Genomic DNA, 27,384 nt, shown 5'->3' with positions numbered 1-27,384 from the left:
TAATTCGCTTCCCTGCCCAGTAGGTATCACCCACATATGCACAAATAATGTGAATCGCCAAAAACAGAAGGAGAAAGTGAAAGTGAAGGAAAAAGGACTTAATTATTGGTTTGTTTCTTACCCACACATATCAGCTTCTGAAGACATGGATTTAACCAACAGTGTCATCTGGAGTACTTTTATGTTGCCTCTATGTAGATTTTGGAGTTTCAAAATGTTGGCACCCATTCACTTGCATTGTATGGTCCTTCAGAGCTGAAATATTCTTCTAAAAACCATACTTTGTGTTCTACAGAAGAAAAAAAGGCATACACATCAGGGATGGCATGGAGTAAATTATGAGAGAATTTTCATTTTTGGGTGAACTTCCCTGTTGTCTACCTTTGACATCACAGCTCAGTATACCGGTAGTTGCTATTGAAGGGCTTGTGTGTGTGTTCTTGTGGTGCCATTAGCCAATCAGCATTGTTGTAATGTAATTTTCCTGCAGCAGGCTCAGGTGATCGGTTTGAAAACTTCTGTGTCTAGAACTGAGAGCCCATTGGTAATTGGGGCAAGAGCCCATACTATTGCCAGTATACAAAACTAACAGATGCACATGGATTGCTTTCTCCTGGTATTACAGACCTCTTTGGGAAGTAGGGACATTTTATGCATGGTATTCAAAACAATGGCTTGCAGCACCTTTAAACTAAAAGCATGACTAGACATTTCTTAAGGCTGTGAATTGATGGTCATGAACCAGAGAAATTATCATAAAAATGCCTTGACCGGAAATGCTAATCCTGTTGGCCTGAGCAGCAGTCTTTGTGTTTTCTTACCTGCAACGATACTGACCATTCTGAGCAACACAAATGCCACCGTTGAGACAGGGCAACATGCCACACACCCCTGTCTGCTCACTGCACTCCAGATCAACACAAATGCATGTAGAATTCTGTGTAAAAAAAAGGAAAATCAAACATCCCACAAACACATATTAAGAAGAGAATATGTCATGTTGAGAAACATGTTTAAATATGTCCCCCCTTTAGCAAGTTGAGCTTGAATGGCCTTATTTTTGGCTCAGCGAACCCTTTTCCACCAAAATGGTGCTGTGCTCATGTCAGAGCCAGTGGCTCTCTGGGAAATCTGTGAACCTACGTTTCCACTGACTTGACACCAAAGAATTGATTTTTCAGTCATGAAAAATATTTCAAATAGTTAAACCAAATTCCAATTTTGTTTTTTCTTTAAGTTCAAATAGGTGCGTAGATCCTATTGGCATACGTCTATATATTGAGGTGATGATCTAATTGTGTTTTATATACACTGAGAAAGGCCAGTAAGCCAAAATGTCTTTGTTTCCCCCAACATATAATAAAGTAAAAGAAGCACATCATCTGTGTGTGGATCATTACTTCAACAAAGAGTGAAGAAACTCCATTTAAAAGGCATCACTCTATAACTTAACCTTTAGTTAAATAAAATTAAATGATTTGAAATTTCTTTGAAAATATATATGAATTTGCCAGTTGCCTGAATTAAAACCCCTTGTACCCTTCTCCAATTCTATGATATTTACAGATATTTATGTGTTTATATCTTACTCATTTTGTTTGCTCAGGTCAAGCATTAGTGCAAGGCCTAACCAAAATCAAAAGAAAATGAGTAATTAATCATTTGTATAATTTAAAATTAAAGTGTGTCCCTTGACTTCATGTGATTGTTGTTGTCAATGTTAAAAATTTGTATTTAGAAAATACAAAAATGTATGAAAAATAACTTCCAAGGTCAAAGTTCAGAGGAAGCGGAGGCTGCTAAAATGTGCATACAGTGATTTTGTTGATTTACATTTAACAGTAATTTATCACATGCATTTAAATATTTGAAATTAAAAAAATCTATATATATACTATATATTTACAGTAATGGTATGACTCATTGATTTTAGTAAGTCAGTAAGTCACAAGTTCCCCTTCTGTCGCTCTCTCCACGTTGTGTCACAGAAGCGACACTAGGGGTCTCTCTTGAGCGCCGATATTCACCTCTGAACTATTAAAAAAGGCCAATGAGAAGTTGGCAGCCGGTATTTGCATGTCCCGCCCCCAAACATACGGGTATTTAAGCGGCGCAAATACGGGAGTTCATTCAGAAAATTTCTTCGGAGCCGATGGTCGTGGATGCAGTCTGCTGCGAGTTACACACCAAGTTGCATGCTGTTGGACTTTATGGCGCACAACCGAAGCTTTCTCCTTCGTGCACGGCTGTGCATTCTTGCCCCTGCGTGCTTCGACAGCGCAGACAACTCGAAAGATTTATTCTAAAAGAGTAATTTCGCTCTAAAAGAGCAAAACACAGCGCCGTTGAACGTCCTTTTCAGGACGCGTCTTTTTAAAGACGATTTTCCGCCCCTGTGTAGTTTCTGGATGCGTTGATTCTCCCCAACTCTGATGGTCATAAAAACTGCCTTGCATTCCGGGGTTGCAATCACACGCAGGCAGCGTTTTTATGAATGGTCTATGTTTTCAGTACGAGAACATAGCCATGACAGCATTGCGGTCGTAGGCTTTTTCTTGTAGTGAGAGAAAGCCACTTCAGCCGCCCCCTGTGCCTCGCCTCCTTCCTACGGGATTGAAGCAGGCGCCGCGGGTGATTAAAACGATCTGGGGACAATGACGGGCTCAGTTTCGCCGGGTGAACCCCCTCGAAACCCCCCGCCTCCCCGGCACGCTTGCTTGTTTCCGTCCGAGCTTGGGATGAGCATTCTCTCCAATGGGCTATGTTTTCAGTGTGAGAACATAACCTCGGCAGCGTTGCGATCTCTGCTTTCTCTTGTAGTGAGAGAGAGCCATTTCAGCCGCCCCCGCGCCTTGCCTCGGCATAGAGGCGTGGCTTTCACTGCCCAGCCCATCACGCTGGCTGCACCGGACCATTCGACTTGGTTACGCAATTCAATTTGCCAGGCCTCCGCCCCCCTTCGTGGGTGTTCATTTTTCCGCATTACACGGCAAACATGCCCAGTCCCTGCGCGAAGAAATCACCTCCCTTCTAATAAAGGACGCGATAGAGCCTGTCCCTCCAACCGAAACGAAGAAGGGTTTCTACAGCCCTCCAAATTGGGTTGGGGCGCCGTGTGCAACGGGCACGCAGCCGCAGGCCAGTGGAACCGAGGCCCGCTGCGTTGGCACATCAACTGCCTAGAGCTGCTGGCTGTTTTCCTTGCCCTGAGGAAGTTTCTCCCGTTAATTCGGGGCAAGCACATCCTAGTCAGGACAGACAGCACCACGGTCATAGCCTACATAAATCGCCAAGGCGGAGTACGCTCCCTCCACATGTCACAGCTCGCCCGTCGTCTCCTCCTTTGGAGTCAGCAGCGACTCAAGTCACTGCATTCCACTCACATCCCCGGCAACCTCAATGTGATAGCGGACGCGCTGTCAAGACAAAGCTTGCCCGGCGGAGAGTGGAGGCTCCAACCCCAGTCGGTCCAGCTGATTTGGGACCAGTTCGGCAAGGCCCAGGTAGACCTGTTTGCCTCCCAAGAAACCTCCCACTGCCCGCTCTGGTATGCCCGGACAGATGCTCCCCTCGGGGCAGATGCTTTGGCACACAGCTGGCCTGCGGGGCCGTGCAAGTACGCATTTCCCCCAGTGAGCCTTCTTGCACAAGTCAGAGAGGACGAAGAGCAAGTCATTCTGGTGGCCCCCTACTGGCCCACCCGGACTTGGTTCTCGGACCTCATGCTCCTCACGACAGCCCCTCCCTGGCAAATTCCCCTGAGGAAGGACCTTCTTTCTCAGGGACGGGGCACGTTCTGGCACCCGCACCCAAACCTCTGGAACCTCCACGTCTGGCCCCTGGACGGGATGCGGAAGATCTAGCCGGCCTACCATTGACCATCATAGATACTATCAACCAAGACAGAGCCCCCTCTACCAGGCATCTTTACGCCCTAAAGTGGCATCTGTTCGCAGACTGGTGTTCTTCCCGAGCTGAAGACCCACAGAAGTGCGCGGTTAGGTCAGTGCTCGTGTTTCTACAGGAGAGGTTGGAGAGGAGGCTGTCCCCCTCCACCTCCAAGGTGTATGTCGCCGCCATCGCGGCTCACCACGACACGGTAGACGGCAAGTCTTTTGGTAAGAACGACTTAATTGTCAGGTTCCTAAAAGGTGCCCGGAAGCTGACTCCCTCCCGGCCTAACCTGTTTCCCTCCTGGGATCTCTCGATCATCCTCACGGGCCTCCAGAGACCCCCCTTCAAGACGCTAGATTCTGCTGGACTCAGGGCCCTCTCTCTCAAGACCGCCCTGCTGATCGTGCTCGCCTCCATCAAGGGGGTCGGGGACCTGCAAGCGTTCTCTGTTAGCGACACTTGCCTGGAGTTCGGTCCGGCAGACAAATACGTGTTCCTAAGACCGCGACTGGGCTATGTGCCCAAGGTTCCTACCACACCCTTCAGAGATCAGGTAGTGAACCTGCAAGCGCTGCCCTGGGAGGAGGCAGACCCAGCCCTTTCGTTGCTGTGTCCAGTACGTGCTTTGCGTATCTATCTGGATCGCACACAGAGCACTAGATGCTCTGAGCAGCTCTTTGTCTGCTTCAGGGGACAGCGGAAAGGGAACGCTGTCTCCAAACAGAGGCTTGCCCACTGGGTTGTCAATGCCATTTTCATTGACTGTCGCCTCAGAGGTCAGTGAGCCAGTGCATGTCGCCTCAGAGGTCAGTGAGCCAGCGCCTGTAGCCTCGACCATCCCTGAGCCAGCGCCTGTAGCCTCGACCGTCCCTGAGCCAGCGCCTGTAGCCTCGACCGTCCAAGAGCCAGGGCCAGTAGCCATGACCGTCCAAGAGCCAGCGCCAGTAGCCACGACCGTCCAAGAGCTAGCGCCAGTAGCCATGACCGTCCAAAGGCCAGCGCCAGTAGTCGCGGCCGTCCAAGAGTCAGCTCCTCTCGAGCTTCCCAGTGCTCCACCTTCCGAGCTTCCCAGTGCCCCGCCTTCCGAGCTTCCCAGTGCCCCGCCTTCCGAGCTTCCTAGTGCTCTGCCTTCCGAGCCTTCTGAGCTTTCCAGAGCTCCGCCTTCCGAGCTTCCTAGTACTCTGCCTTCCGAGCCTCCCGAGCTTTCCAGAGCTCTGCCTTCCGAGCTTCCTAGTACTCTGCCTTCCGAGCCTTCCGAGCTTTCCAGAGCTCCGCCTCCCGAGCCTCCTAGGGCTCTGCCTCTCAAGTCTCTCGAGTCTTCCAGGGCTCCTCCTCCCGAGCCTCCCAGGGCTCCGTCTCGAGCCTCTCGAGCCTCTCGAGCCTTCCAGTGCTCCGCCTCTCAAGCCTCTCGAGCCTTCCAGGGCTCCTCCTCCCGAGCCTCCTAGGGTTCCGTCTCTCAAGTCTCCCGAGCTTTCCAGAGCTCCTCCTCCCGAGCCTCCTGGGGCTCCGCCTCTCAAGCCCCTCGAGCCTTCCAGTACTCCGCCTCTCAAGTCTCTTGAGCCTCTCGAGCCTTCCAGGGCTCCGCCTCCCAAGTCTCTCCAGTCTTCTAGGGCTCCGCCCCTCAAGCATCTCGAGCCTTCCAGGGCTCCACCTCCTATGGCTCAGCCTCCTACGCTCCGCCTCCTGAGCCTCCTACGGCTCCGCCTCCTATGGCTCAGCCTCCTGCGGCGCTGCCTCCCGAGCCTCTTACGGCTCTGTTCCCAGAGACCCCAGAGCCTTCTAGGGCTCGGCCTCTTCAGCCTCTTATGGCGCCACCCCCTTCGGTCCCGCCTCCTGAGCCTTCCTCGGCTCAGCCTCCAGAGCCTCCCACGGCTCCTCCTCCTGGGCCTCCTGAGCCATCCTCGGCTCCGTCTTCCTCAGCCCCGTCTCCTAGATCTTCCAGGGCTCCGCCTCCAGAATCTCCCGAGCCTCCCATGGCTCCGCCTCCCAAGCCTCCTTCAGCTCAGCCTCCTGCGGCTCTTCTCCTCGAGCCTCCCTCGGCTCTGCCTTCAGAGCCTCCTACGGCTCCACCTCCAGAGCCTCTTAAGCCTCCTACGGCTCCGCCTCCAGAACCTCCCATGGCTCTGCCTCCTGAGCCTTCTACGGCTCTGCCTCCCAAGCCTTCTACAGCTCTGCCTCCCGAGCCTCCTACGGCTCCACCTCCCGAGCCCCCTACGGCTCTCCCCCAGAGACTCCAGATCCTTCCAGGTCCCCGCTCCTAAAGCCTCCCACGGCGCCGCCTACCTCGGCTCCGCCTCCTGAGCCTCCTTCAGCTCCGCCTTCTGAGCCTTCCAAGCCATCACCCCCCTTGGCTTCGCTCCTCGAGCCTCCTTTGGCTCCGCCCCACGCGGCTCCGCCGGCCTCCCCAGTGGCCACTCCTCCTCCCAGGCCCCCTGAACCGGTCCTTGCCCCACGGCCATCCCCTAGGCCACCAAGTCCGGCCTCTGTCCTGTGGCCAACTCCCAGGTTCCCCAAACCGGCCCTTGGCCCATGGCCTCCTCCCAGGCCCCCTGAACCGGCCCTTGCCTTATGGCCAGCCCCCGGGCCATCTAAACCTGTCCCTGCCTGGTCGATACCACCCCGGCCTCCTAAACCTGTTCCTTTGTGCCCCTGTGGACTGCCTAATTGCCCCTTGTGCCCCCATGGACTGTCTCATCTCCCTTTGTGCCCCCGTGGACTGTCTCATTTCCCCTCGTGGCCCCCTTTGGACTTCCTGCCTGCCCTTTGTGCCCCCTTGGACTTCCTGCCTGCCCCCTGTGCCCCTTGGACTGCCTCCTTGCCCTTGTGCCCCCCCTGGTCTGCCTGTCTGCCCCCGGTGCCATCATTTTGTTCTCTGTGGGTTTTTTGTCTTTGTTTTTTAGGATCGTCTGGAAGCCGATCCTTTGGGGGGGCTCTGTTATGAATACCCTGTCTTGTTCCACCGTTGCCCTTTTGTTTACCATTTTTGTCACTTTTGTACTCCTTAGTTTTCACTTTTGGCCCTTTTGTAACTCCATAGTCTCTCTGTTAGCTTTCGTGTTCACGTTCATTGTTTGCACCTGCCCTCGTTAATTTGCCATTTTGCTTCTGTTTATCACCTTGATATCTTGTTTGAGTTCTGTTTGTTCATTGGCCCCTTTTTCCTATGTTCATGTATTTATACCCTGGTTTTTGGTTCAGTCTTTGTCCATCGTTGTTTGTAGTTAGCCTGGTATGTGTTCCCTGCCCGAGTTCTCTGTTTGTTTTCATCGTGTCTAGTTTTCAGTTTTATGTTTTATTTCCCCATTGAGGGTTGTTCCTTTGTGTTTACCTGTTTGTTTATTTAATAAAGTCAAAACTGCATTTGGATCCGCATCTCCTCGTCTGCCTCATTGCTCAAGCGTTACACCAACAAAGAAAGACGTGTGTGCATTTCTAACTTTATTTACAATTTTATTCCTAATTTTGAGAATGTATTTTAACTTTCAAAGTAATTCAATTAATATAATTAGCTTTTATGCCATCTCGAGCTGACTTTGACATACAAATCTGAAATTATTTAAATATATCAGGACTAAACATCAAAGCATCAAATCAAATATAATAATTGTAAAAAGTATGGAGACAATAAAGTGGATGGATAGTGCGACTAAAATAGGAACAGCGTTTCTGTCAAGTGAATGTATGTTGCACAGTAATTTCTGACTAATAATGCCCTAGGCAGGATAAAGTATGAGTCTCCCCTAGAAAAACACACACACACGTGCATGCGCACATGTGCACACACGCACACCATAAAATAAACAAGCAAATTAATACATCGAATAAACAGTTTATAAACTCATATTCAGATCCAATTATTCTATGTAATAAGTAAATAAGATAATTAATAGTTATTAAATATTATGCGTAATTAATCTATTATATTTTCGTATTATTTGTATTTGTTAATGTTATTAAGTAAATAAGTTGTAAATAAAACAGAAATTAAGAAATTATACAGTTCAGAAGTATTGTTGATGTATTGAGTGCTAAAATCTTTTTCTTTTTTTTTTTTTATAAATTAAGAATAATATTAACTGTATAATTTTGCTTTTTCTGTAGTGAAAATGTGTGGAAACAGGGACAGATTTAACACTGGCTCTGGCACCAGCACCCTAAAGGTTAACCATAGACAGCTGTCTACAGGACAAACAGAATAAGTGACTTGAAGGGTGAGAAGTTTTGTTGCTGAACAAACCAGGGAAATAAAATTCAGATGTTGAGAGTTGGGAAAGAAAAAAAAAAAAGAGGCAAATCATTTACCACTTCTGCATTCATACTTCCACTAACCGATTCTGACATCAATACAATTTCTGACTCAGTTGTTCAAAGATGAGTAATAGGAGAACAATCCCAGATGAAAGAAATACGGAGACTCCCACTGATATAAGCATTGGTGCAGCTCTAAAATGGTGTAAAGAATTATTTCATTTTCATACAGATGAGCTCTCTTAGGAGGATGTCTCAGACAGACCAAATCAATGTCAAACAAATCAATTGAATGTGTCTGAGTATAGCTTGTATGTGTGAGAGAGATTGTAGTCTATCTTTCCTGTCCATTCTCTCATTTAAGCAAGGCATGTGGTCAGAATCTGCTGCGGTCAAGATGGCTGAATTTCACTATAGAGTAAATGGAGGTCAAACAAGACATTAGTCTTCCATTGGCCCACTTTCCTCTAATTCCATCTCTGCACATATTGGAAATACTACAGCCAATTGATGGTACAGTATGGAGCACTACAAATGAAACACAATGCAGGTGTCTTGACACATTTTTAAAAGTTATTTTAAACTGGTACAATGTCTTTAAAAACATGAGCTCAATAAAGTGCAAAAGCTCCCTATGTAAACATAGTCAGTCTTCCCATTATTCTCACTTTTCCTACAGCATTTGAATATGCAACAGCTTGCCCAATTCCAATCTAAAAACTGTTACATATGCCATACCCATTCTGCTATCAAAACAATTGTTAATTGTTATTGTAACCTTCAACATGACACAGGCTGATCCGCTTCAGGAGTGTCACACAAATTTGCATGTGGCATTTCAAATTAATCACATCCTCCTGGGCAAAATCTGACATTAGGTGGGGGAAAAAAAAAATCCTCACAGGTTTTTCCATAGCACAGGCTTCATCCAGTTGACATCCGTTAGATTTGCAGTAGCTGTCAACCTCAGTGGTGGTCTCACACTTGAGGCCTGTGAAGCCCCCTGGGCATGTGCACACATAACCATTAGCTGTCTCCTCACAGTGACCGTCATTCCAACACGGGTTTGAATCGCAGAGGAGCCACTTATGCTCACAGTAAGTGCCTGCAATAGAGGAATTTATTGAGAATGAATGAATATTAAGAGATCATAAATGAAATGAGTGAAAATACATCCTTTTGCCAAAGTGTTTTTGATTTAGAAAATATATTGTAAAGCATTAGTCAATTGAGAGTACGTGCCTGTGATTTTAAATGGTTGATACTATAGTGTGGAACTGTAATGGGATTTTATAATACAATTCATTCAGTCATGCTTTGAAGGTCATAAATTACAGGTTTATATGCTCTTGTTTTAATGATGTTCTTAATCATTGTCATTAAAAATAAAAATACAATTCTCTCATCCTTTGCTCACCCTCAAGTCATCCCAGATACTCCAGTGTTAAAATCCATGTCTTCAGAAGCAATATAATATGTGTAGGTGAGAAAACTAACAATATTTTTACCCAAAATCTCCAATTTCAGATGTGTAAGTGAAACTAAACAGGCACCACATGTGACTTTCAGATGTAAAAGTGAAAGTGGAGATTTAAAGGGTAAAAAAGTCTTCTATTGGGTGAGAAATAATAACTCTGTTTCTCACCCACACCTACTATACCGCTCCTGCAGACATGGATTTAACCACTGGAGTCTTATGGATTACTCATATGTTTCCTTTATTTGATTTTTGGAGCTTCGCCATTCACTTGCATTGTATGGACCTACAGAGTTTAGATATTCTACTTAAAATCCTTGTGTTCTGCTGAAGAAAGAAAGTCATACACATCTGAGATGACATGAGGGTGAGCAAATGATGAGATGACTTTCATTTTTGGGTGCGCTATCCCTTCAAGAGCTTCATTATGAGACACAAAAAACAAATAATGTTTCTTTAGAAGTTGTTACTGTAATTTATGTTTTAAACAACAGTTATGTGCAGCAACACACCCTGGTTGGTAAAATAATTTGGCTAGACAATTTCTGCAATTTAATGCAACATTGTTACTTATTTGCACAGGAACAAGTCACTTGTGGTGGAACTTTTGGGCATTGTAGAGGATAAAAATTACACAAAAATAATGTGTGTGTGTGTGTGTGTGTGTGTATACGTGTCTGCACAAACTGTAAAATATTAGCATAATTGCCATTGAAAATGTTTATTTTTCACAACATGTAAATAATTTATATTATCATTCATTAATCAATATTTTTAAATATTAACATTTCATTCAAATATATTTATGACATTTCTAAGAAAATAAATTCTTCTTAATAATTGTAAGCTCCTTGCTGCTCAGTTAGAACAACTGTTTTAACTGCAAACAATTGCTCCAGCATATCAACAATAAGAATCTCTGAGTTTCTTCCCTTGGCCTTCGTTTGATAAAAATATTGAGCATGAAGCTTATAGCACATTCACACTCCCACTTTTCTGATTGCACCACTGGTGTTGAGGTTGAAGAGTACAAATGAAGTCCCCATCTACAATTTGATATCACTGCATCTCACCTGATTTTTGGAACCTGAACATCTAGGTGACGGGCTTCTGTAATGCACACTTTATGGCCAAAAGTATGTGGACACTTGAACACCACACCCCTATGCACTTGTTGAACATTTCATTTAAAACCATGGGCATTAATAGGGAATTTGTCAAACATTTGCCGTTATAACAGCTTCTGCTATTCTGGGAAGGCTTTTCACTAGATGTTGGAATATAAGTTATTCCATGCCAGAAAAGGTACAAGAAGCTGTGCACCGTTCTAAGGAGATTGTCTAAGGAGATTGCATGGCTTTATGCATGAATTTATACACCCAAATTGCATATGCAGCTAGTTATTTGTGTATTTGAAATAGCCAAACCTGTTAATTACAATGGGTTTCTACATCCTTATGTTCATGTAGTGTGTCAGTGTATTTGAACATCACATATTTTGCTCATTGCAGGTTATATTTAGACTTGACTATGCAGCACTGTAGGTTCAAGGTGAACATGATTTGATTTTATTCCCTAATGGTGGTCTGTTTGCGTTGTCTTTTTTGCCCATGTTATTCAGTGGGAGCTAACTCATTTATCTTCCTTGTTACTGTGTTTTCCTTTCCTTTTGTCATTCAGTTTTTTAAAGCACATTCCTGTGTGTTAAGCTCATAGAATGATACAAAGGCCATCAGTCCCAGAGGCACCCAGCTGCCTTTGAGAACACTCCATTGGGCATTAGTCTAAGCGTACGTCTTTCTGCAGTTATTCTCGGGGATCCACAGCGGGAAATTGAATATGAAAAGTTCTTGACGTCATAAAGCTTGAAACTCAACATTTCCTTTTTCTTTTCTTTTTCCATAAGAACTAGCTTGGCCACAGATTTTGCAGGGGGTCTTTGAAATAACATTGCATCACATAGGTACAAGATTCATCAGTTCTTCATCAATCTTTGATGAAGGTCAGAGGTGGGTAGTAACACGCTACATTTACTCTGTATTTTTTTTTCCAATTTTTTGGAAAGAAATCATATGAGTACTTTTTTAACTTTGACTTCTTTACAATGGGTGTTGTTATTGTCGTTACATTATTGGGTATACTTTGAGTTAATGTGTAATTTATTTAAAGATTATTGAATGGGACTGTAACAAAACTTCACCAATTGAGGGAAGGAGGACACAGGGAACTGGGTTTCTTCAGTCTCAGGTAAGGCTTTTTAATTGTCAACTCTTCTGAGCTTACAGCTTCACAATAATTCAGCTTCAAAATAACTCATTAGCTGCACATTAACTCTTTAGCTTCACATTCACACATCAACTACTCTCTGTCTCTCTCTCGCCTTCTTGTCGGTGTTGTGGACCTTTCATACCACTCTCCCCAAGCTCACAGCAACTAGAAACAGGTGTTAATCATAATCTGGCTCAGGTATATGGACCCTTACTGCTTTCTCACATTCTCCGGGTGGATGCTCGACCATGCCCCAGCTGCCACAGGGACTTTTACGACAGCAGAAGTTTACACAGCTGCATGTGCTGTCACAGACTGTCACTCAAGCTGAGTCTATCACTGTTGCAACATCAAGTTCTTTAAAGTGAAACACTTTCGTACTGGGAAAACAGTACAAATTAACACCGCACACCAATGCAGAAACATATATTGGTTAGTGTGTTGTATATTTCTGTGGTTCCATCACACAATTGGAGTGCAAATAGCGGCCTTGTGTGGCAGATGCTATTTACACAGGGGTGCAAATATTCACTCCATTTCTTATGTATCATATTTGATACATTAGGCTTTAAAGGTCATTGTCCTCCTGAGGCCCAGCTATTCATTTTTGTGTAAGGAATTTGTCATTTAAGCTTTTCATAGCCCATACATGCTACAGAGGTAAATCTTAGGGTATTAGCAGAAGACTCCCTGGACTTTTCAGAGATACCAAATGTTTGAGAGTTTAGCCATGACAACTTCCTCTACTTGGTCTATAAATATGGTAAATTCAGCAATCAAATACAATATGAATAATATATATATTATTTTTCAATAAACAATTTTTATCAAGTTAATTTTATGCACCCAACACTACATTGACATAAAAAAAGGAAGATAGTAAATCTTTTTTTTTTCACTTGATCTCAGGAACTTGATGGTAATATGACATCATCATTGCTTTATAATGAGAGAGCAGGCTGCATATATGAAAATGCAAAGAAAAATTTGTTTGCACTTTAAATATATCAAGAATATGTCAGAATTTTCAAAGCTTTGTGATTTTGTTTTTATTTATTTATTAAAATATTATAGTAAGCATGAATGTAATGTAAGAGTTATTGAGAGATATACCTCAAAAGCCTGTTGTATCATATTTGATGCAATGTCAACTGGCTCTTGCAATAAAATAATATACAAAATTTTAACCAAGCACAAGTTGCTTATATTCAGCAAATGCTCATTTTAAAATATCAGTAATAATATAATCATTGCTATTACATTTATCTCAACATACTGTAAGAGTCACTTTTCCATTTAAAACAGATCAAAATAAACCTTGAAATAACGTTTTTTTTCACAAAAAAACACTAGATGGTGCAATAAACATGTGAAACTTACAAACAATGTTTTTTTTTGCTTTTCAGCTTACAGAGAGTGAAACTGGATCTTTCAAATGGCATTAAAGGGTTAAAATGTCATATAAACGACTGAAATTGTGCCAATTTTTGCAAAGTCTGACTAACAGACCTATATAATGCAATTGTAGATCGTCGTCATCCAGCAAGTATAGAGGTTAATCAGACCATGGCTTCAGCATTGTGTGTGTCACAAATCCGGCCTCCACTGTTCCTTCCACTCACCACCAGAGGACTCCATCATTGACTTTTACTCTATTTCCCATTACCCCGTACCTGGTTCTGATTACATGCTCACGTGTTCCTCATCTACTCATCTACATAAGACTCTCACTATCATTGCAAAGACTTGTTTTGTCTTGCATACATTTCTGAGTATTACTCCCTGTTGTTATTACCTGCCTGTGTTTGATACCTGCCTGATTTCCCCCTGTTTGATTCTCTGCTGCCTGAATACATTTACTACTGTTTACCTGGACTACTACTCTGATTGTTTGCTTCCTGCCCTGACCTCTTGCCTGTTTGTGACCACCCCTTTGATTATCCTTGGATACTGCTACTGCTGGTGATTGACCTTTGCCTCTTTCCCTTTTTCATTATTATTAATAAAGCTGCACATGGATCTCAACTCCGATGACTTATCATTGCAGAAGACATCGGCAAAAACCGATCCAGTGGCTTTTCTTCAACTAACCACCAAAGTCTCAGCGCAAGCCAATATGCTGGCCACACCGCCAACAGCTTAATCGACTGACGTTGCTTATGGAGAAACATGTTAAAACAATGCAAAACCTCCGTTTGTCAACACTTAGCCAGTCAACTTCCTCACTCAGTCCAGTAACTCACCCGATTCCATCTGGCATAACCATCGCTAATCCATACCTTGCCTTCCCTTTAAAAAATTAAATGGGTCATCAACCAAATATAAGGGATTCTTGCTTCAATGTTCATGTTTATTAACCAGCAACCCGCACTTTACCCCATTGACGAGAGTCCCATTTCCTTCGTTTGTTCATTGGTCACCGGGAAAGTTTTGGATTGGAATACAGTAGTCTGGAATGGGAATCAAACAACATTTCCTTCCATCAGTTGTTTCCTTCAACGATTTCGTGCAGAATTTGAGCATCCAGTGGAAGTGCCAGAGATCCGCTGCTATCTCTGCATCAGGGTAATGCTTCTGTCTCTGAATTCGTTCTCAGATTCAAAACTCTCGCTTCCAATACTACCTGGGTGGATGACACTTTGAAGCTACTGTTTCGGAGGGGACTGAACTTAGAACTTCAATCCAAACTAGCATGTTGTGACGAGGATAAAACCTTGGATCAGTTAATTGAATTGACTATACGCATCAATAACATCCTCCAAGCATGTAAACCCAAGACTCCTACAGCTCCTACAACTACCGCACTCTATCTAAGTGACTCTGAAACCATGTACATTAGACACACCCATCTTACTTCATCTAAGAGAGATCATCGAATTCAGCAGCATCTGTGTTTGTACTGTGGTCAAGTCGGACATCAACGAGTTTACCTGCCCAGTTCGACCATAACCGCTCAACTACACTGAGTGCCTGTAGTTGGTTAAATCCCTCTAAATCATGTGTGGAATTACCAGTGACATTAACTTTTGCGGGGAGATCTGTTTTCACCACAGCCATGCTGGACTCTGGGAATTGCTGGACTTTAACCTGTTCCTCACCCACATGAGGAAGAATCTTCCCCTTGTCAAAACCCGAGTCTGAGGCCATGAAGTCTTACATTGAGGAAGAACTAGCCAAGGGATTTATCCGATCCTCAACTTCCCCTACTTCAGCTGGTTTCTTCTTCGTGGGTAAGAAAGAAGGAGGGCTTCGCCCATGCATTTATTATCGCAGTCTTAATGATATCACTGTTAATTTTCGTTATCTCCTGCCATTGGTTCCAGCTGCCCTTGAACAACTTCCCACAGCCAAGTTCTTCACTAAACTCAATTTTCGCAGCGCTTACAATCTCATTTGCAGGGGAACAAGTGGAAAACAGCTTTCTCAACCAGCACTGGCCACTATGAATACCGGGTGATGCATTTCGGATTAGCCAAAAGTTCTTCTGTCTTCCAGGCCTTCATAAATGATATCTTCCGAGATCTTCTGAATCAGGGGGTAATTGTATACATCGACGATATATTCATCTAATCCAACTCTTACGAAGAACATGTCACACAGGTCTGAGCCTCATCGCCCACAAACTCTACGCCAAGGCTGAAAAATGTGAGTTCCACCAAATCGTTTCATTTCTTGAATATATCATCAGCCCAGAGGGTTTAGCTATGGATGAGAACAAGGTGAGAGCAGTTCTGGATTGGCCACAACCCACCACATTAAAAGAATTGCAGCATTTCCTAGGTTTTGCCAATTTCTACAGGGGCTTAAGTAAGGGGCTTCAGTACTGTGGCCGCGCCTTTGACTTCCATGACAAAGAGGAATAGTTCACAACTCATGTGGTCTCCAGTTGCTCTCCAGTCCAATTTCAAAACCTGTTTCACCAATGCTCCCAGTCTTCACCATCCAGATCCTGATCGTCCATTCATTGTTAAGGTCGATGCATCTAACACTGGAATTGGAATTACCTCCTAAACTATTGCCCTGTGCCTTTTATTCACGCAAACTTTGCTCCGCTGAACAGAACTATGTTGTCGGGAACCGAGAGCTACTTGCCATGAAGGCAGCCTTTGAAGAGTGGTGTCATTGGTTGGAGGGGCTAAACATTCTTTACTAGTTCTAATGGATCATCGGAACCAAGAGTACTTACGTACAGCCAAGAGACTTAATCCAAGACAGGCTCGATGGCTGTTGTTCTTTACATGCTTCCACTACACTTTCACATATCTTCCAGGCTCTAAGAACGTCAAGGCTGATGCTCTCTCATGCCAGTTTGAATACTCACTGCAAACCCCTACTGAAGAACCCATCTCCTCACACATACTGATTGTCGCTCCGGTCCAGTGGGGCATCATGACAGAGATCACCAATGCTCACACCAACAATCCACCGGCTGCCGACTGTCCGCCGGACAAAACCTATGTCCACTTCAGATTCGTGAGAGGGTTATTCAGAGAGTTCACTCTTCGCTCAGCTCTGGTCATCCAGGTATCACCGCCACTCTCCAGCTAGTATGCAACCGGTTCTGGTTGTCCACATTACAGGCAGACACCATACGGGAGGTTCAAAACTGTCCCATATGCAATATCAACAAGTCATCAAAGCAACTCACAGCTGGATTACTGCAGCATTTACCCATACCTCAAAGGCCTTAGTATCATATTGTCATAGACTTTGTTACAGATCTTCCTCTCTCTCAGGGTCTCACTACCATTCTCACAGAAGTGGATCGTTTCTCCAAGTCTTGTCAATTAATCCCGCTACCCAAGTTACTTTCTGCCTGTGAAACTGCAAAGTATTTATGCAAAAATGTATTCCGGTTCTATGGTCTACCCGAGGACATTGTCTCAGACCGGAGACCGCAGTTCACCTCTTGCCTATGGACAGCTTTCTTCCAACAACTCAACATTAATGTCAGTCTAACCTCTGGTTACGCCCCACAATCCAATGGCCAAACAGAACTCATGAATCAAGAGTTGACCTGCTTCCTCAGAATTTACTGTGATCAGAATCAATCTGACTGGAGGGACCTTCTCTGGGCCAATAATGCCTAAAATGCTCTGTCACAAATCCCGCCTCCGCTGTTCCTTTCACTCACCACCAGAGGACTCCTTCACCTGTGTATTGACTTTCACTCTATAAACTACATTTCCCATAACACAGTACCTGGTTTTGATTACATGCTCACCTGTTCCTCATCTGTCAGCTATATAGGACTCAATGCGAAGTCTTGTTTTGTCCTGCATACATTTCTGACTGTTAATTCCCTGTTGTTATTACCTGCCTGTGTTTGATACCTGCCTGATTATCCCCTGTTTGATTCTCTGCTGCCTGCCTATGTTTACTACTGTTTACCTGGACTACTACTCTGATTGTTTGCTGCCTACCCTGACCTCTTGCCTGTTTGTGACCACCCATTTGATTATCCTTGGATACTGATACTGAATCACTGCTAGTGATTAATCTTTGCCTGTTTACCTGTTTTCATTATTCTTAATAATGCTGCACATGGATCTCAACTCCGATGACTCATTATTATAGTGTGCTCCAAAAGACAGCAGTGATGTGTGACATGTATTTAACGTGAAAGTTGAATTCAACACAACAAGACAGAGGTATAAAGGTGAAGGACAAAGCATACATTTATGGATGGATGGATGAGGAGATGACATTCAGATTCTTGCAGCTGAAGGATAATAAAACACATGAAGAAAAATGTCTACATCAATTCCTCAGCTAATGTATTTTTTTCAAATATTCACTTACGCATTGTGTCATGTATAATTGGACAGAAGTTTGAAGACCGTAGCTCAACTACACAAAAAAACAGCTGCAGTTCAATTATAACTGTGCATTTAAGCGTGATGCATGTCCATAAACTTTGAAGCATCTATGTGCTAGAGTTTTCCAAAAAGTTGATCAAATTCTGGTTTCAATGGGAAATGTATCAGCATAGAACAGAAAACTGCACGGCTCTTTAAAACCATCCAAAAAACAAGACAATTGCAGTATTTGCATTTCCACAAACACCATGGGGCAAGAGAATAGCAAAATTAATCGAGGATCCAATAGGGCATATCCTATTAATTCTGTAACACGCTGATGCAAACACCTCTGGCAGTCTGAATAAGGTGCACAGGAGAAGGGGATCAAAAGAAAATCTCATTTGAAGTATCCCATGAGTGGGGCTCATTATTATGTGTGTGTAGGCTCTGGTCTGTAAGGGCATCCAGTACCGGGCCAGCCTTTAACTTCACTATGATTAATGGGGTGACAGCTTGGGCAAAGTCAGAGAGCAGCCGTCCCCACAAGGGGCCCAAACGGAACAGAACTATAGACCAGTTAATCTCAGAAAGGTGCTTCTACAATATGCAATATGCAATGAGAGATTATGCTGATGTACATACATCATGGTGCAACATTTCTGGTGGTTATCTGCCATTTGATTGAGTTAAATCATTGGTATGCGGCTGTGTTTTTAGCAATTCTGATGTAAATATTTGGTTCTCAAACTGTTAAAACCTTTTATCTCTGCAAATGCCCATGGAATGAGATTTTTGGAAAACTTCAGAAAGAGTTAATGTTCTACAGTGACCTTCACACCAACACAAACAAAGAGCCTGAGTACTTGTCACTAAAGTTAAATGATTATAGCAATCAGAGCACTGCCACTAAAACCATTTTGAGAGGGCTTAAACAAACAATGACGCATATAGGACGGAGACCTACAGAGTTATGTATAAAATAATCCCTAAGAGCAGGGGGTCTTCTATGGGAGATTAACGATTATCGTTTTCTCAAACAATTTTGTATTTTTTTTTTTTGCGGAAAAAAAAATTCATTAAAAACAAAAATACAATATTTAAGAGGAAGTGCGATATTGCTGCGCAACAGGACCAAAATGTTCAATTCTGGCTCAGTTTTAAAACTTATATAATAGGGGGTTCAACATAGTCAGTCTCATGACAACTGCTAATATTTTTTTAAGAGACACAGCAGTGAATTTCATGTTAAAACCATGGTTAGGTTTAGGGTTTGGGTAAGGGTTTAGACTTAATGGTTAGGTTTAGGTTTAGGTTCAAGGTTAATCTTAGGAAAATCTTAGTCTTAGGCTGTGGTGGTAGGGGCGTAGTTAAGCACCGTTTTGTGAATGGAGAGTGAGATCAGGAGATGAGAATGGTAAGGATGAGAACAGATAAACATGTAAATATTGAAGTTGATGGTATTCTGATATTCCCAGATGTGATCTGTGATAGTACTGTAATTTCCGTGATTCAGATTGCAAGTGTTCCTAGACTGGTTTACTGTAAGTTGTGAATCTCCATTGGAAATTCATCATAGTTCAGGATGTTGCTAAATCTGTGTCAGACAAACAACAAATTTTTCTTCAATAGCTTAAAAGCTGTAAGCATGACAGAGGCTGCTGCTATCTGCTCTAACAAATCACAGCTACAAAAAAGACAATTCATCAACAAGCAAGAACCACCTGGACTTCACAACAGAGACTCCATCATGACGGTATTATCAGGAACACCCCAGGGACCACCAAATTTTTGTCGCATATTTGTGGGTGAAATGCTCATTAGCTTAGCAATGTTTTTTTAGAAGCAAATGAGAGTCATTACTTTCCGATAGCCTGTCACAATGGTGTCTCATAAACAGACTGGGAAGGACAGGAGAATAAATTGTTTGTTTCTATCTATTTTCTACAGAAAAGGACTCGTTCATAATCACTCAAATGAAGCCATAGCCAAAAGCCTTTATTAAATAATTGGCCATTTACGCATCAACAATCTTCTGAAGACTTTCTTACATGAAGGCTTCAATTGTTCCATTTTTCAAATCTGCTTTTTCTCAGATACTTAAGAAGGACAGCTTAATGTGAGGAGAGGTAGAAAAAGGTTCCATCAGATGTGACTTTGCAGAATTGCGCTTCCATTGTGAAGGCACCCCAAATGACCCATCATTAATCACACAACTCATTATCAAAAACATAATGAGTCAAATGAAGCAAAACAGTAAAGAAATTAAACATGCATTAGTGGAATTCTGAAGAAAAATCTCTCTTTTATGAAGTGTATAATTCACCATGGATTTTTAAGAGTCAGAATCCTAAAACTTGATTTGAATAAAAACATTGATTTGTGCATGACACTTGCCTGTATATCCTGTGAGACATTCACATCTGTAGGATGTTGATGAAACTTGTAAACAAGCTCCTTCCTTGCATCCTTTGATGCAGTTTTGGTGTCCAATGATTTCAGAGCAGTTGACACCTATGGTATGAAAATATAGATATTTTATTTTATTGGATTCATAGATTCACAAAGTACATTATCAAAAACCCTAACTGAAGTCAAGAAAGCATTATGTTTCAATTATTTTAATTTAGAACTTCCTCTGCTTATTCACAGGCCAATCAATAATGTCCAAGGTATCTTTGCCATTTGGTCATTATCTGAAGACACAGAAAGATATAAACTTTATTTCCTATCATACAGTCCAGCTTGAACTTGTGGAGGAAAAAGTTTATGGATCACCAAATGTAACAGTGGTCATATCATAAGCAAAGAGGCTACTATTAAAAGATGGGTCACTGCAACTATATTGGGCCTGTTAGCAAACAAGCAACCTGTAAGTAAGCATTGTGTCTCATTTCAGCCAGAAGATTCAAACAAACAGCAGAAAAAATGTTAAGGGTCAGAGAGAGGGTGGAAAATATAATATAAACTATTTGTGTGTGTGTGTGTGTGTGTGTGTGTGTGTGTGTGTGTGTGTGTGTGTGTGTGTGTGTGTGTGTGTGTGTGTGTGTGTGTGTGTTTGTGTGCGTGTTTTTGTGATTTACGAGGACAATTTTGTAAGTTACAAATTAGTAATTACAAGGGTATTATGCTAGAAATGTGATTTATGAGGACATTTCTAGTGTCCCCATAATTCAAATCGCTTAAAAATCATACTAAACAATGTTTTATTGAAAATGTAAAAATGCAGAAGGTTTTCTGTTAGGGTTAGGTTTAGGGGTTGTGTTAGGTTTAGAGGATAGAATCTATAGTTTGTACAGTATAAAAGTCATTATGTCTATGGAAAGTCCTCATAATGATAGGTAGACCAACATATGTGTGTGTGTGTGTGTGTGTGTGTGTGTGTGTGTGTGTGTGTGTGTGTGTGTGTGTGTGTGTGTGTAAAAACAATGAATAACATTTTTAATGGACCTCAGGGAAAATAATAAACTGATAAACAAAGAATGATGATTAGGCCCATTAAAAACAGTGTTATGGCAGAGGAAGATGTGAGGGTTGGATTTACTGATAAGAAAGAATGTTAATGTGAGCTAGTACTGTGCTTGTTATTTCAGTGTTTTGTTCATAACTTAGAGAAACATGGAAGACATATAGAGACAGAGAAACATGGAAGACATGTAGAGACAGAGAATATATAAAGTCATGTAATTATTTATCAGTGATTTGAGACAAGGTAGCATAAAAAAAGCAGAACCAAACTATGGATCCAAACCTAATAAACACTTTCAAACATAATTATTCAAATCAACTTTTCTATCTGGATAAGTATATGCAAGTATTTGCTATTTTATTTATTTATTTTTTAGCTAAAATAAAGCTGTTTTACATATCGAACAAAGCAAAGTTAAGTGTTGAAAAGACTGTTTTTCTCAGAGCTGAAAATGGTTGTGAGTGATTTGCTCCTGATATCATGTTTTCCAACTGTGATAAATTGTTAGTTCTCAACTTGGTCTGGCTCGTTTCACGCTGGCCTATTTGTGATAACATGGTACACAGCGTTCTCTAAGAGTAACCCAGTGTTGGGTAACGTTACTTTTAAAAGTATCTAGTTAGAAAATTGCGTTACTCCTTAAAAAGTAACTTAATTAATTAAAAGTTAATTTTTATGAAAAGTAAAGCTTTACACTACTTTTGCGTTATTTTTGCATTAGTTTTTTCTCACCCCCACTCTCTCTTCTGCTGCGTTATGCATTCCATACAAATAAGCCATTCATTGCATACAAGAGACATTACATGTCATGCTAGCTACTGTACAACACTCATGTCAAAACTACATACAATCAGAAGGTCTTCACGTCATTATTTATAATAAAGACTCAATAACAGGTATATGCATAATTCGTTTTTCCATCGACATGGCAGCCAACATGAATAATGAAGAATAACCACTGTCTTACCAAATGCAACAAAGTTCAACATCTGAACCTGCATCATATATCATCATATGCAGTGGCAATCAACAATGCCAGAGACAACTTGATGTTTTTCAGAAGGCAGGATAAAATTCAGTGGGAAATGCCATCCTAACATGTTCAAGGAATAAGTCTGATGAATAAATGATTGTTTTAACAAGTGCAAGCTTGTTTTGAGTTAATCCACTGTGCGTACTGAGGACAGCCTACTGCTATGTTTCATAAATTACATTTCTTGTTGTAAAACTCTCTCTGCAAGGACAACAGGAAACAGGTCTTCAGGATACGGTAAGCTTTTAATTATCTTCTTTCCACACTAGACACTACATATAAATGGCAAAACACTGGGTCTGCTTGTCGGTCACTCTCTCCTCCTCTGTGGCTGCTGGCATTTTAACCGCTCTCCTCACTCTACTGCAATTAGAGACAGGTGTTAGACATAATTTGGCCCAGGTGTGAGCGCCCTTACCGCTTCTCTCTCCCGGACGGGCGCTTGACCACGCCCCCGCTGCCACACTTGTTTATTATAAAACCAAATTATGACATTTTGTCAGCGTACACAAACCATGTAGTATGTTGCTTGCAGCCGCTGATCCAGAGTCAGCTTTTCTCATCCCATTCTTAGTTACGGTGAGCTCCAACACAGAGCAGTTTGGCTGCATAAGTCTGTGAATTGAGCAAGTATTTCACCCTGTATATCATGCTGTTGCCAGTGGAAGTTAGTCTTATAATCCCTCTGCCTAAACGCATTTACTGATTTTATGCAGCGTGTATTTACACATGAATCAATCACGTTTCACTCAACTGGATGTTGAATTTTAAATTATATAACACAGAGCAGTTTGGATGCAAACTGATCTTAGAGAAGTTGTTATGGGCAGCTTTAAAACAAAGCAATACAGATGAACAAACTGTCAGCGATCATTCAACATTGTATGCAACTGTATAATCATGCCGTGGCCACACAAAGACTTCTCCGGGCTTATGCTGCCTTCATGCGCTTCGGAATTTTCGTACTTCCCACTTCTGAAGTGGTAATTATCAGTATGTTGTGTTCACATGCTTTTGTTGTCGGAAAGAACAGGAAACATGGAGACGCCAGGTTAATTCATTCATTTTTATTGAGGAACTTTTATTTTGACACCATTATAAATATACCTCAGAATAGAATTTTGGTCAAATATAAGCTATTTTCAAAGTTTAAAAATGTACACCATGCATAGAATTGTTGCTGATATACATAAATGAATATGACCAAAACAGTGAGCACAAACAATTAGCTATATTTAGAAAAAGAGTTTCCCACTTCCAACTTCGCTGGGTCATTCATGTGCTTGTAACACGTAATTACGATTTTTCCGAGTCCATTTGAAAGGCACATTATGCATGTGTTATATTATACAACGAATTTGTGGCTTACACACTTCTAAATACAACATCCTACATTAATAATTTGTGAGAATTAAAGTTTCACTTACCCGAATGTTAAATTTTTGTCAAAATGTTGCCTTATGAGGACACATTTCTTAACTCTTGCTGTGATTGTCATTACATCGCCAAAGTTTATGACGGCTGCTCATATAAGCTCCAGTGCACAAAAAAAGAAACCGCTGCAAATGATGAGTACAACTAGATTCCTCTAAAGCGTTCTGATTTAAATTATTTTACCAGCAATATTTTGCAGTTTTTAAAACATAAGTCCCAGGGTGGACAAAAAGAAGACTTGTTGTGCTCTGCCCATCGCTGATGAGCATGGCTCATACTTTCTAGAACTACAATGCCCATCAGGCACTACATCTCCTCCCCGATGTTTGCACACTTTTACTCCTAATTTATCGCAATACGGGGAAAGGAGAGGTGTACAAAAGCAAAAGCTTATTTAAAAAGTAACTCAGATATTATGGTCTAAAAAATGCAAATATTGCGTTACTTTACTAGGGAAAAAGTAATCTGATTACATAACTTGCGTTACATATAATGGTTACCCCCAACACTGGCCTCCAGTTCTTCTTACAAAAGCATAATGAATTCAGCAGACATAAAAAAAAACACTTTGAATACTCTACTCTCCTTGGTGCTCACAGAGAGACTAATGTTTAAACAACATTTGGATGATGAATTTATTGACAAGATAGACAGGGAAAATAAAATTTAAATCTAAAATATCAAGCAATTAAGAATGCTTTCAGGTGCACAAAAAAATCTTTGAGAATAATAATCATGATTAGGGAGCGAAAGAGTTGGGCAGAGAGAGAGAGGAGAGCGGACAAATAATCTTAAAATGGCTATTCAAACAAATGGCCCATGGGGGATCCAGTTTTGAAATAATTGCACAGTGCTAAATTTGGAGCATTTGCAATTATGACAGATATATAAATATATAAGTGTCTTTGGAGAAACTGAGTTGTTCTCTTTAGGTGGGTGGACACCCATTAAACCTCCTCCCATTCGTGATGATTGAAGAAGCAGCATGGATTTATAATGACAGCTCAACATTGAAGGAATAGATCAGCCAAAAACAAAAAACCTGTCATCATTCATTCATCCTTATATCATTCCAATCTCTTATTATTTTATCTTCTGTGAAAGACATTGTTTTACAAACAAAGAAAAGTGGATGTTGATTTAAACTGCTAATCACCAGAAAGGACATTGAAAGTATCATTAAAGTAGTCCATATGACTTATGCTTTTTATTCAAAGTATTCTGAAGCCATTTGATAGCTTAGTGTGAGGAACCGATCAGTCACCAGATTAGTTATTTAATAATAATTACCCCTCTCTTCCATCTTCCTTAAATCTCATTTGTGGTCATGTTTTTTTAAGCTTTCCACAAGCATGCAAAGATGAATGGCTTTTATCGTCAATGGCAAGAACTTGGCATAATGCACATTAAAGCACCATTTTCAAAAATGAAAACAAGTGCAATTGAGACCTTCCACACAAAGCTATCATATAGGTCTACGTGACTTCAGAAGATGAGAGATATAGTGCAGGAGTTGCATTACTTGTATGATGTTTTATTTTTTTATTTCCTTTTTGGAAATTGGCTACATGTTCAGAAATGAAATATAATGTTTTTAGCCTAACATAATTTATAAATAGCTACAACTACATTTACTAAATGGTTCTCACTACAGACATACAGTTCTTGAACTGGAATCACACAAATAATTGTTTTAATTATTTGAATCTTCCATGTGTGGAACTTGTATTTTGGCTTCACTATAAGCAAGACATAATTTAAATGAATTTAATCTGACTGAATACTTTTCACAAGACTCAACACTGTCATTTAAGTGTTAAACTCCTGGCTCACCGCATCACAAGAAAACAGCATGACGTTGATTTCCGAGAAGCGCTTCTACTGGCACAGCGCCAACAAAAGTGCCTCTAGTAAGAAACCTCTTAATTTTTTTTATTGAAACATATTTAGTTGTTTCTAGTTTTGTTTGATATGCTGCTTTAAAAGATCCATTCATTTTTCACACGTCAGCACGTTGATCAACATTAAGTCCACATATGTGGAAAATGGGACATCATTCTCTCAAAAGTTGAAAAAAAATCAAACAAACATGTTGGATTGTTTATAATAACTTTCAACATTAACACATCTGCAGGTCATTTCGCTTCATTATATTATACATTTCGTTATATTTTATTTTGTTGTCCTTGTACAATACTGTTCTATTCATTAACATTAGTAAATACACTTTTATTATTATTATTCTTGTTTATTGGGTGCTACTAGTTACAAATCAAAAAGGGAAATGGAAAATGCACACAGCAGTCAAGCGGGGGTCTCAGGAGGTTAATCTATTGACATTCCTGTTTTTTGTTAATAATATTTGTAAACAAGCAGCTTTATGCTTATTAAAGCAAAAGTACCAGAGTAAAATATCTTCGACTATATGGGGGTGGGAGGTGGGGGGCTTTGAATATTATCTTGGACAATGGGGCCCTTGATGTCAAAAAGGTTGAGAACTACTGTACTAAACATCAGACAAATGTTCACTTTAGCAAAGTAAACACAAGCTCCTCACCTGTGAATGGAGCATGACAAAGACACTCGTAAGGAGGGAGATCTGTGTAGGCAGTTCTCTTGCTCAAGCAGGTGCCTCCGTTTAAGCACGGCTGGTCGTAGCATCCATCAAAGTTCTCGCAATAATGCCCTGAAAAGCGCTTGTGGCAATGACAGCTATATGCATCATCTTTAAATGTAGTTCTGCATTCACCATTTCCAGAACACAGACGAAGAAGTGGTGAGCTTTTGCAATGCTGAGCTTTTACTAGAACTGCAATGCGCAGGCCAAGCCTACACAACTGACTACTGCCTCTGTGCACGACTGTAAAGTAATTAATTTTGGACATCAGCCACTTCGGTTCCACCTGCACAGTACCGTTAATACTGTTGGCAAACACCAACTGCTCCTTTTGTGGCTCTACAATCAAGCAGTTGTCAAACTCTTCTTTGGACACTTTAATTAAATAGACACCATATTGTTCCAGGGTTCTGTCAGTGGATACAAACATCACATCTCCGAGTTGAAGGTCCAGTGGGCACAGCTGAGGAAAGTGGTATTCAGTTGTCCATGAGTGTCTGTCTGCTTCCATTTGTCTGGTCCAGCACTGGGTCAAGCTTCTGCAAGAGTTCTGCATAAGGGTCCACCTAACGTTGATGTTCCTTGCCTGAGTGTGCCATTCATGAGACATGGACCTGCGACAGGCTACCTGACCATAGACAGTTCCTTCTGTGAAACAGCTGAGCAGGAAGGCAAATATATACAGCTCTGGATTTCTCATGTTTGTTTTTCCTGAAACTTGACTGTTTCTTTATTCAGCCACTTAATGTATTTCTGTAGACAGCAGCTTTTCTTGAACTTTAAAGTGGTCTTGACTGTTCTAAAGTAGGCTTGTAGATGTCTATAAGAAAATACATAAAAGATTTACAAATACTGCATGTTGGTCATTGATATTGCAATTCAGTTATTCATAAATACATAAAAAATGCAATTCACACAATTACTTGAACACACCTCTTCTATGATGAACATGTTTTCAATTTTTGAGTTCAAAGTCATTGTGATATATTTACTAGGGTTTAAAATAAATAAATAAATGGTGTAAACATCAGTGTCGGAACTAGAGTTTTATAGACGGGGTGGCTAGGGGTTGGCCAAGGCTAGTTCAGGTGGTACATAGACCATGACAGAAAATGAGTGTGTAACCCTAACTGGCATCTAAGGATC

At 41.5% G+C, this 27,384-nt stretch overlaps 1 protein-coding gene across 1 annotated transcript in view; it reads right to left on the bottom strand.

Annotated features, from left to right (window-relative positions):
• Positions 1 to 26,938, bottom strand: part of eys (eyes shut homolog) — a 313,033-nt gene extending 286,095 nt beyond the window's left edge. The window contains exons 1-4 of the mRNA XM_052089876.1: positions 26,179 to 26,938; positions 20,083 to 20,199; positions 9,045 to 9,247; positions 822 to 937 (exon numbers count right to left, since the gene is read on the bottom strand). Of these exons, the coding sequence (XP_051945836.1) occupies positions 822 to 937; positions 9,045 to 9,247; positions 20,083 to 20,199; positions 26,179 to 26,938 (1,196 nt within the window). The remainder of the gene's footprint in view (positions 1 to 821; positions 938 to 9,044; positions 9,248 to 20,082; positions 20,200 to 26,178) is intronic.
• Positions 26,939 to 27,384: the final 446 nt, after the last annotated feature.

Source organism: Xyrauchen texanus, chromosome 24 (genome assembly GCF_025860055.1).
Source record: "Xyrauchen texanus isolate HMW12.3.18 chromosome 24, RBS_HiC_50CHRs, whole genome shotgun sequence".
Taxonomy (NCBI): domain Eukaryota; kingdom Metazoa; phylum Chordata; class Actinopteri; order Cypriniformes; family Catostomidae; genus Xyrauchen; species Xyrauchen texanus.
This window is presented reverse-complemented; position numbering and strand designations above follow the sequence as displayed.